Raw genomic sequence first — 12,965 nt, 5'->3', positions numbered from 1 at the left:
TGAAATATTATGAATTTGTTGAACATGACCTCGTTTGGGGCTGTGAATTATCTTTTATAATTGATTCTCATAATTGAGAATATGAAAATAAAATGCGAAAGTATATATTTATATAACTTACCTGGTAAAAAATTAAAAAAAAAAATGAATCAATATAATTAAATGCAATATGACATAATCACAACACTCTTTCAATTGCGTCTAAGTCAAAGATGCATTTTATTATTATCACATCACTATAATATCTTTTAAATAACAAATTTTTCTGTTTATCTGTTATATCATGTAATTAAAAAGTTCTTTGAAAATGCATAATAATATTTAAAGCATTAAAATGAAATATTAATTTATCAAAATATTAATTAAAAAAGTACCATACTTTTGATTTTATAAAGAAAAGATGAATGATGATGTTATATAATAATATATATATAGTTCTTATTTATCTAAATAAGAATATCATTCAATCGAGTGGCTTCCGCTTATTTTGTATTTAAATAAAAACGACCTCGATTCTTTTTCTTGATGCATATATTGCTATGAAAATTATCGCGCGATAAGTAATCAATTCAGTTTGGATTGAATAGCCATCTCGTATTGTTTACAGTGCTTTACCTGTTAAAAAGATTTACGAATAACGCAAATATCATTATAATAATATTATTAAATATTTGAGGCAGAAATATATAAGAAAAAAAAAGATAAAAAATGGTGAGTACAAATATTATTCAATATCGCATTAAACGTTTAAAAAAAAAAGGTAAAAAATGATGAGTAGATATTTTTACGATAGATTTGAAAAAGTAATATTATAATATTTTTATACGATTCGTGAAATAATGATTTTTTTTTTTTTATTTAAAAGATGCTGAAAAAATTACTTTCAACAAGTAAAACAGAAAAAAGTTATACTATTATTTTAACAAAAATCTTAACAACTGATGAAATTCTGAGAAACAGAAAAACTACTAAAGGTAGTTAAATCTCGTAAAATGTTTAAATAAACAAAAGAATAATCTTATTTCTTGTATATTTATTTGTATTATTCGGTTGAAAGTTTTGAATATACAAACGTTATTGAAATTTTTTTCTTCCGATATTCGACATTCGTAGCATATTTTGAACGTTGAAATAAAATATTATATTCCGATGATTAAACTTTTACAACATCTGCTTATTATTTTATTTTATTTGAAAGTGATTACTTATCCACAATTATATATTATTTTTTAGCTAAAATAATATTATAATAATTATAAGTATAATTTATGATATAACATGTAATAATAATAATTTCAAATTTAGATATATTAACGATTTATTTATCTAGATAAAATAATTTTACTATTCATATTATATGTTCCTTCGCTGTTTACGTTTCGTTTACTCTTATTTCTATAACCTGCAAATTTTCTTATTTACTTCTTCAACATTTTTTTCATTATTCAGTCACCATTATTTTCACTGAAGAAAAAACTGGTTTAGCCACTAGTGAATAGTTCTGTATTCTGCATTTCAAAAGAGAAAAAAGAAGAAATTCAATTTATATTCAATTTATATTCATATATTCATGTATATATTATATGTATTATAAAATTTTTGTTAAATTTTTCAAAAAGAAGTTTCCTTTTCTTTTTTTTTCATCTCTTCTTTATAAAAAAAAAAAAAAAAAAAAATCAATGAAAACAAATATACTTAAACATATTCTTCATATAATTTTAACTTCTCGATTAGAAGAGCATATTGATATCTATCTAATGAAATTAAAACATTGATAAAGAAGAAATATTAAAAATTGGAAACATTCTATATACAAAGCAAAGATTTATATAGAAATGTGAAATAAATATTATTTTCAAGCGTACTAATTCGCGAATACAATCTATACGTTGCTTCATATTTGCATGATTAGCATTTTATATTCTGGTGTAACATCAGAAAAGGACACTATTGCATTCAGTCGTACTATACCTATGTGAAAGGCAACATCGTCCTATTAGATCTCCGATATCTATGGTTTAAAGCGTTGAACACCTTCTAAATACTCATACTCATTTATTATACGACAAACTCCATACTGAAACATAATTATTATGTAAGTATTCATTCATTTACATCTACGATACATTTTTAACATTTTACATTATATAAAATAGTAAAGAACAGTATTAAAAATACATACATACACATATATATATATATATATATATATATATATATATATATATATATAATTTTATCATCAATTATATTATATAGATAGGAAAGAACAATTTTATAATTTGCTTCGACGAAAAGAAATGAAAGAAAATGAAAAGAAAATAAAGTGCATATACGTACAATCATATGAAAATTAATTATAATTGTAAAAAGAATTTTTTTTTTAATGAAAATATACAATATATAAAATTTATTCCATTATTCCATTTTTTAAAAATGCAACAAAATGAAATGAAGGAAAATAAATTTGTAATATTTTTTTCTTTCAAAAGTTTTCTGCACGAAGTTTTATAGAATTATCTTTGTAGATGAATGCAACGTATTCAACTTGCTTAAATTTTGTTTCAATGATAATTACATAAGAAAAAAAAAATATATATCTCGAAAAATAAAATAAAATTGGCAAACATTCCGTTTGATATATTAATTTTTTTCGATTTTGATTTCAGACAGAAGTGAAAATCGAAGTGGGAGATTTAGAGGAACAACAAATCTCTCCGAAAGAACAAAACATGAAGTCAGAAGAATGTCAAATCGATATAGAATCGAAATTAGATGATCCCACGATGGGTAAGTGATTTTCCCGTATTTTATCAAGATTTTATCATTCTGTCTCTTTCTTTTTATTTCTTTTTCATCTTTTTCTATCTTCTATTTGCTAATAATAATAATAATTCAAAAATATCGAGAAAATTAAATGACAACAAGTTGATAAAAATAATTTTGAATAATTTCAATCGTATATTTCGTACATTTATATTATATTTTCGTTATCTAATCTATAGTAATTTTCGTACATGACAAGAAATGTATTCGATTTTTTAATATAATTTATTGATTTACATCGAAAAACAAATAAATAATGAAAATTAAATTAAAAGATTATTAATGTAATTTTTAATACATATACGATATACAATGTATTTATTTATGTATTATTATGTTTTATTTTATTTATAACTTTTTATTTATAATTTCCTATCTTTGTCATCTGTAACAATACAAAATTAAGAATTAAATGATCAAAGGAAAAATGATATGAGGTGAAAAAAGTTTTTAATTTATAAAAATTACTATAAAAAAAAAAAAAAAATTTGTAGAAAACATTAAAAAAAAAACATTAAAAAATAATAAAACATTAAAACATTTTTGTATATATTCAAAAATTTCGAAATCTATAATAAATTTTTTTAAATGAATACAGATTGCTATTTTGTATATTTCATTTTATTTATTTATTTATTTTTTTTTTTCATTAATACCAAATAAATGCACGTACAATAAAGCAACATTATCAAGAATTTTGATAAAATATTTTACAACGCATGACTTATGTAAATATATAATTATTTATGCTGATAATTTTTAAAACGTATAATAATACAAATACATATTCTGAAATTGAAATTTTAAAAATAACATTGGTAACTTTGAGAAATTTTAACAGTTATTTTAAACATCATATAAAATTGTTGATTAATTTGTATATTTTTAACATCCAAACTATCATTTGAAATATATTTTAATGTAAAACTTTAATAAAATGTAGATTTATGTATTCTTTTAAATTTCAGATAGGAAAAGAATAAGAAAACAGAAAAATATTTATTTTTTAGCAATTAAAATAATATGCAATTTGAAACTATTGAAATTTGGATGTTTCCCTGAGATTTATAATAAAAAAAAAAAATAATAAATAAAAAATTATTTGATTACTTAATAAAAAAATTATTTGATATAAATTTTATCAAGATATATAAATTACATATTTTTTCTTTGCTCTTGGAATATGGTTTAAGAAATTTTAATCATTTTAAATATATATAAATGATAAGTATATACTTTCATTTAGGGTCACATAATCAGTTTTGAGATCAAATCACATTCGACATTTTTTAAATATAGATTTAGTGCAATGCTTAAACTAAATCGAATAAAATAACATAAAGTAAAATATGATAAATAATTAAAGTAAAGTAATTAAAAAATTTTATTAAAATTTAAAAATTTTAATAATTTTACAAGTTTTGCTAATAAAAATTCCGTTTTTTTTAATAAAAATTCTATAACTAAATTCTTTTCTCTCTGTTAAATAAATTTCAAAAATCTGTTGCGGACTTTATATTTTATACAATTATCTTATAAAATTCTATCAAAAATTTCAAATTCTTTTAAAAATAAAAAAATCATTATTTTAAATTTTTGTTTAATTAATCATTAATATTTTATAAAAAAATTAAATTAAATTTGTCATTCTCCTTTCTCTTCAATTTAAAATTGAAGTTTTAAAAATCCATTAAATATTTACTTTAATAAATGATATGATTTAAAAAATGATATAAATAGAATTATCTCGTTGTCATCCGAGTTCGCAGGCGCAAACAAACGTACTATGGAGGCGGAACGTTACAGTATATATAAAAACCGGTTGAAGAGAAACATGAAATGAGTATGCCGTACAATTGCGTTAATAGAAGTTAATATTTCTATCTACTCGGAATAAATTATCATATATAACCAATATAATGATCATTTAGTGGCGAAAAACGACGAATATAAATAATTTTAATAATAAATTTGATAAATTTCCTAAATAGAGTGTGTGTTTGTACGTGTATATAATAATAAGTTAAGGTAAGTTTTGAAACATCAGTCTACTATCTTTATATAGAAAAGTTAATACAAACATGGATTAATTAGAATTGATCACTTATTATTAATTATTTTTTTTATATTTTTTTATATGAAAAGATATAAATAATGTTCAAATAAATATATAATAAAAATATTTCTAAAAAACAATAATTTATATAAATCATAAATATGTTCTGTTATTGAATATGAACGATATCGAATCTTTATTTTAACTTTTTTTATACTTATTTATCTTTTTTTTTTTCTGAAATCATTTATTCAATTTTATTTTGATTTAAATATATATTTGAAAAAATAATTATATATATAAATCTGCATTACATTAATGAAAATTATAAATAGTGAATGGTGAAAATAGTTTATTTTTAATCACAACAAACAAATAAATTAAATACTGAGGATTTTAAAAGATTAATATATTAAAATTTTATATATATCTCCTTAGAATTTTTAGAATTATTATTCTTTCTGCTAAGAATAGAAAACGACAAAAATCTTTGAGAAAAGACAAAACAACAATATGAACTACGTAAAAATTAATGTAGAACCATCAACAAAGATTTACAGTAAGATTGATGGTAGGAATTTTGCGAAAAAGTATATGCACCATTTGCACACAGCATGTTTATAATATATAATATACATTTAATTGCACCAATTTTGAAAAAACTTTATCAATTAATTACTTTTAAAGTGATTGATTTTCCATTCTTTTTTACTTTTGAATTGATAAGATGTATAAATATATCTTAAGTACTTATATAGTAATTATATAAATATTATTTCGTTATTAATTCATAAATAACAATGGAAAAATGCAATGTTGATTTTATCTAATTATTTTGTTGTTAATAATTAATATATTATATAATTAACCAATCAAAATAATCTTTCATTAACATCTTACAACAATTTTATACATAAAAAGTCCTAGAAATGATTTATATATAAAAAGTATTATATTTTTTTTTCAAATAGTTATAGTGCTGACATCTTTCAAAGAAACTAAAGAAATATCTTCTTTATCGATTCAGTTCTATGTATAGTACATTACAAAAACATTAAACTCCATAAAATTATATGGATTATAACAATAAATATATCTTTCAAAGATATATTTCTTATTCCATTATATTTCAAAAAGTGTTGTAAATATAATCTAATTATGATGACTATTCTTACTTTTAAAGATATTTTTTTGTAATAATGTAATTTAAATTTAAAGTTTTAAACATCTTTTTTATTTTAATTTATTAAGACAGTCAATTGTTTTTATTATTTCAAATTTTTATGTTACTAAGCATGTAGATGTCGTTGATCGTTATAATAAATAAATTTTTAATTTTTTATAATATAACATAAAATCTTGAGATAATTATTTAAATCGTAAATAAATATTACTTTTATTTTTTATAATCGCAATATTTATTAATTAAACTTTTTGAGGTGATCCTTATATTTTTTAATAATATTCAATAAATACAATTTGAAAATATCAATTTTTTAGAAATTGGTTAAAATTTAAATAAAAAACTTATGTATATTATTATTATGTATATTACAATAAAGAAAATAAAATCATATAAGAATTTAAATTTAAATGAGTTCAATTTACAATTCTTTTAGATATAAATTTTCTTCATAAAAAAAAAAAAATAGAATCTTTTAAATTAAAGTTAACTTAATTCAAAATAGCTTTTTTAAAAATAAATATCAATTATATTACGATCTAAACTAATAAATTAAATTATATCTATAATTTGTTTCCCAATAATTTATTTTATTGAACAAATATCATTTAATACAATACTATCATATTGTTCAACTGAGCCCATAATCAATGAAATCATATTCTAAGTTGTAATAAAACTTTTCATATGTAATTAAATCTTATCTTTTATAAATTATCTTTTTACTCATTTCACGTATGATTTTTCTTTTCTAATATTTTTAAAATTTTATAATAAATTGAAATTTTATTACATTTTAAATAATAAATATAATAATTAATATTATAATGACAGTTAGAATGCAGAAATATTACTCAAAATATGATTCAATCGAATTTAATTTAACTGAAATTTTTAAACCTAAATTCGATATGATATGACATGAATTATAATTATAATTTTAAACCAATTATAGTGAAATAAATTAATGAAATCAATGCATATAGAAGTCTATAAAGAATTAAAATGATTATTTACATAAATATACATAATTATTTACATAAATTTACATAAAAAAGAAATAACTTTGACATATAACAACTTTACTAAAAAATATGAAAGCAATACGAAAAAAAAAAGATAACAAATAATAATAAAATATTTTTGACGCAAAATAATAATATACATATATAATAATTATTATATATAAATTTAATATTATAATAATGATTATTTATATTTTTTTATTTTAGCACAAACTAAAGAAAAAATGATAATGGATTATGCAAGTGTAAGTATATTATATAAATATATTGTGTAAATATATTCTTTATTTTATTTCATTTTGTTAATGAAAATAAAAATCTTAAAATTTTTCAAATAATACAAAATAGTACAAAAAATTAATATTTTTTATTATACATTTTTTATATTTATTTATATATGCAAATCTAAAATTTTTTACAGCTTGTTGAACGTACACGAAATATATTTATTAATGGTAAGACAAGATCATTAAAATGGAGACATACACAATTAAAACAAACACTACTTATGATACAAGAATGTAGACAAGAAATTATATCTGCTCTTGCTTCTGATTTACGCAAGGTTTATATATATAATAATTATATAAATTTACTTTATTTTTATGTATTTACAAATTTATTTTACATATTTTTCTTTCAGTCTAAATTTGAATCTGTTATTATGGAAATAAATGTTGTTGAAGGAGAAATCAAACATTTGCTCATGTCTCTTAAGGAATGGTCAGCTGATGAAAAAGTACTTTTAATATTTTATAATTTTTTGCATATATATTATTATATATATATTTATAAATATATTTATTAATTTAAATAGATGAATATAATATTTAATTGTTTATCTTTAAGCCTCCAAAAGATATGGTCAACATAATGGACAGAATTGAAATTAAGAAAGATCCATATGGTGTAGTTCTTATTATAGGACCATGGAATTATCCTTTTCAATTAATTATGGCTCCTTTAGCAGGTGCATTAGCTGCTGGGAATTGTGTTATTGTTAAACCATCAGAAATATCCTCTGCTACAGCAAAACTTATTGCAAATATTATTCCAAAATATTTAGATCAAGTATGTATTCCGAGTGAATTTTGCAAGAATTCATTCTAAAATATTGTTTACAAAAAAATTACAAAAAAATATTGTTCTTCTCTTTTCATTCACATTTTAAAATAATATTATATATTCTAGGAATGTATTCATGTAATATTAGGAGGTATTTCTGAAACAACAGAATTACTTAAGCAAAGATTCGATTATATCTTTTATACAGGTTCATCTAGTGTTGGAAAAATCATTCATCAAGCAGCAAATAAATTTTTAACGCCAATAACATTAGAACTTGGTGGTAAAAGGTAAAAAATATAATAATCTAATAATCTTTTCTATTTTCTATTTTCTTATTTTTTAATATAAACATTTACAATCCTGTAACAATTTATAGCCCTGTATATATAGATAATACAGTAGATATAGACATAACTGTGAAAAGAGTACTTTGGGGCAAATATGTTAATGCTGGACAAACATGTATTGCACCTGATTATATACTTTGTACTGAAGAAATTCAAAATAAATTTGTAACAAAGGCAAGAGAAATTCTAAAAGATTGGTATGGTAATAATCCAAAGGAAAGTCCAGATTTATCACGTATAGTTAATGATCATCATTATCAGTAAGATAAATTTATTTTTATAAATATTTTATAATTATTTCTTGCATATTATATTATAAAATCTTATATTTTATAGACGTCTCATTAAATATTTAAATAATGGTAGAATAGCGATAGGTGGTGACTGTGATTCTAATGAAAAATATATCTCTCCAACTATTCTTGTTGATATCAAACCTACAGATCCTGTAATGCAGGATGAAATATTTGGTCCAATATTACCAATCATAAATGTGAATAATGCTTATGAAGCAATTAAATTTATAAATAATCGGTAAATTTTTTATGTATTTATTTTTTCATAAATATTTTAATGAAAATGCAAACAAATTTTTATAACCATAAACTTCAATTAATTATAAAATTGTCTATAAAAGTTGTATGTATATTAAAAATTTATGATAATGTCATCAAATATTGATAGAATTTATTATATAATTATATACATATAATTATTATACAATTATATTATATAATTATATTGTTATTTAAAAAATAACAAACAACAAGAATTATATATAGCAATTTATTTTCACATTTAGTGAATCCCCGCTCGTAATATATATATTTTCCAAGGATAGGGGAGTTCAGGATTTAATAATAAATCAAACTCGTAGTGGAAGCGTAGGAGTAAATGATACAATAATGCAATATTGTGGTGAGTTGTATGAGGTTATTGGAAAAATTTGTTTATTTTAAAAGTAATGATATTATGTAATGAGTAATGATGAAATAAGTAATATTACCTAAACCTTTTGAATAATTACTTAATTAATTTTTGGAAAATACTTTTTTATAAATTTCTATTGTTTCATAATTTACTAACATATTTAACATATTTAATTTTAATATTTTTTATTAACTTTTTTGAAATTAATTTGAAATAACGGCTTTTTATTGTATTTTTAAATTATATATACTATTGTTATATTGTACATTAATTGAAAATTAAAAATTATATAATTAAATTTTTTATATATTGGTGATAGGTGAAAATTATAATAATAATCTAGAATATTTACAATGCATGAATAATTACATACAACTTGGTAAAAAACTTTAGAAAAATATAATATCTCTCTCTCTCCCCCCATTTATATAAATTTAGATCGTAAATAAGATTCATGAATTTGCTTGCATAAAGAAAATTTTTAAGTTATCATATTATATCAAGTATATTTTAATAGTTTTTATTTAAAATCTTTATAATTGTTATGTAATATTTTTATTTTTTTTTTAATTATTATTATTTCTGAAAGTAAACATTCTTTTAAATAAAAATATTATTTAAGATTATTACTTATAACAATTAATTTGCTAGTTATAATTCTTTATAATTCTTTATGATCATTTTTGTAATATCAGTAATTTAAATAGGCTAATTCTCCTGTTCATGTTAAATTACCATATTATTTTGAATAATAATTGGTTAATATTCATGGTTAATATTCAGGGAGAAGCCATTAGCATTATACATATTTAGCACTGATGAAAATACTATATCAATATTTCTCAACAATACGAGTAGTGGTAATGCTTGTGTTAATGATGTAATAATGCATGCAACAGGTATTGGATTTTTTTGTCTTATCTTATTAACATTACTAATAATATATAATATTAGGTCCTGGTGATTTAGCAAGATCAGTAAAATCAATAAAACGGAAAATTATAGATGTTTCGATTGAAATAAATAATTACATGTATATTATATGATGCACATATATAAAGATGCAAAATCAAGTATCATTTAATATAGAAAGAAATGTGCAGAAAATACAATATAAAAAATATTGAAATTCTTTAAAATATTTAGAATATTAAATCCAATTTGATAAAAAAATGAATATTAAATATAAAACTATTGATAAATGAAATAAATTAAATGACATTTTAATAATTCTACTTCTACAAATTACACAATTTTAATGTCATTTCATATTAAAAATACCACTACTAGATAATTCAACTATATCATCAGAACCTATTTTATATATATAAGCTTAATATATTTTTGTATATAAGGATGCACTTAATATATTATATTTTGAATTTTTAATTGTGTTATAGCGAAGCATGAAATAAGATTAAAAATAATACATCTAGTTTTGTCTAGCAAAATTACACTTACTGTCTATAGATGTAACTCGAAATATACATCATTTTGCATATTATAAATTGTATTTTGTTTATGTGAAACAAAATACAATTTATATGCTCTGTTAAATAAAAGCATATATTAATTAGAAATTTAAGTAATAAATTAAACAAAAATTCTGCAAAAAATTGTTTTTTCTGAAAAATTTTATAATTTAAATAATATAATTATATATAATTTTATTATATAATAATTAAATTTAATTTAGTGAAACATTCATGATTTTCTACATCAATACTAAACTATATTAAATAAAATATTAAATAAAATTTACTTGAAATATCTTTTTTATCTATTATATTGTTTTAATACAATGTTATTTATAAATAAATATATATATATATATATTTTTTAGTTGACAGTATACCATTTGGTGGTGTTGGCAATTCTGGTATGGGATGTTATCATGGAAAATATACTTATGATACCTTTGTACACAAAAAAGGTTGCCTTATTAAATATTTCAATAAACTAGAAGAAGCATTGTCATCGTAAATATTATTTTATATTTTATATAATTTAATACAAAATTAAATATGTAAAATAATTTCTATTATAATTTATTGCAGAAGTCGTTATCCGCCATATTCTGACAAAAACTTATCTTTCTTAGAATTTCTAATGGCAAAACGACCTGATATACCTGGAATTAAATATTTTCCATATCTTTTAGCATTTGGTTTGGGAATTCTTGCCACATATACTACTTTAATTATATTAAAGGTATATAAATTTAGACGAATTAATGCATTTATTAATTTATAATAATTTCATTTGTTATAATCTACTGCATAAAAAATTATTGCACAATATATGCAGATGTATTTATAATTAAATTTTTTAAGTATAAAATATAATTTATATTAAATTGAAAATTATAATAAAGATATAATTTAATTTTCATTTTTATTTAATGATTTATTTTTGAAAATATATAAAAAACATTTGAATTTGAAAATTATATTTCATTATGTATAAAAATAATTTATTAATATATTATATAGATCAAAAATTAAAATTTTATATAATAGAATGCATACTTAAAAAATGTTATGTTTATTATATTTTATATTATATTTTATTATATGTTATATTTATTATATTTTATTATATATTATATTATATTAACACTATATTCACTATAATTAAATCAATAAAGACAAAAAAATTACATATATATATATATATATATATATATATTACAATTAATTTTTTCCTAAAAGTTGATTAATATAATAAAAATATTTTTTCAGGTTCAAGAAGAACATTAATGGATTTCCATCGACTTACCAATTGCATATTTCTATAACATAAATTATATATAATTTGTACGATTAACTTTAGTTTTTTTATGTAATATAAAAAAATTAATGTCCTTTTTCTTTTTTAATTTAATTAATTTCATACATTGACAAAAAAGTCAAGAATATGATTTAAATAATGTGTTTATAAAATGAATAAGAATTTAAATTAAAATAAAATTTATTTTTTGTAAAAAATTTTTTAGTCTTAAAAGCTTAAATATATTTATATATTATGTAGGTTTAGAAAATTGATATTTTATTATTATTCGTATTATTTGTATATAGAATAATAGAAAATAAATTAACACAAAAATTATATCGAAAAAGAAATATTTTCATATTTTATAATTAAAAGTTTGTTTTTTCATAATGACCATCACGTTGTGTTAAAGTTGCAATCAAATTTACAAAAATTAAATATAGATTTACCAATATAGAAAAAATGTATGAAGTATAATCTTATTGTCTATATATATATATATATATATATATATATATATAATGTTAATTTTTATATAATTTAATTTTTTAATATAAAATTTTAATTTTTTTATATAGAATTAATATTGTGAATAAATTGTATATAATATAGTTTTAGTACATTTATTTATAAAACCATAAAATTAAAAAATATAAAATTTCTTTAAAAAAAAATATTTTTCATACAATGTTTTAATTATTTTTTTTTATATAATAATTAATATATAAAAATAAATATGTTTATTATTATTAATTTTT

General features: G+C 18.8%; 1 protein-coding gene across 10 annotated transcripts; it reads left to right on the top strand.

Annotated features, from left to right (window-relative positions):
* The first annotated feature begins 571 nt into the window (after positions 1–571).
* On the top strand, positions 572–12,818 carry Aldh-III (Aldehyde dehydrogenase type III). Of its 10 annotated transcripts, none has more exons than XM_086906491.1 (13): positions 572–711; positions 2,670–2,790; positions 7,298–7,335; positions 7,512–7,655; positions 7,734–7,829; positions 7,940–8,161; positions 8,282–8,445; positions 8,535–8,765; positions 8,842–9,039; positions 9,308–9,423; positions 11,279–11,414; positions 11,493–11,646; positions 12,177–12,818. In XM_086906491.1, exons 1-13 carry the CDS (start codon positions 709–711, stop codon positions 12,192–12,194), a joined length of 1,641 nt encoding a protein of 546 aa, XP_086762617.1. In that variant the 5' UTR covers positions 572–708; the 3' UTR covers positions 12,195–12,818. The 10 variants fall into 10 exon arrangements, with proteins under 10 accessions (XP_086762617.1, XP_086762628.1, XP_086762611.1 ...); XM_086906502.1 differs by lacking the exon at positions 9,308–9,423 and adding an exon at positions 10,219–10,334 and having other exon boundaries at positions 581–711; XM_086906513.1 differs by lacking the exon at positions 572–711 and adding an exon at positions 1,947–2,095.
* The last annotated feature ends 147 nt before the right edge of the window (positions 12,819–12,965 follow it).

This window comes from Apis florea, unplaced genomic scaffold, assembly GCF_048593485.1.
Source record: "Apis florea isolate Af1SG1 unplaced genomic scaffold, ASM4859348v1 contig_1615_pilon, whole genome shotgun sequence".
NCBI lineage: Eukaryota > Metazoa > Arthropoda > Insecta > Hymenoptera > Apidae > Apis > Apis florea.
This window is presented reverse-complemented; position numbering and strand designations above follow the sequence as displayed.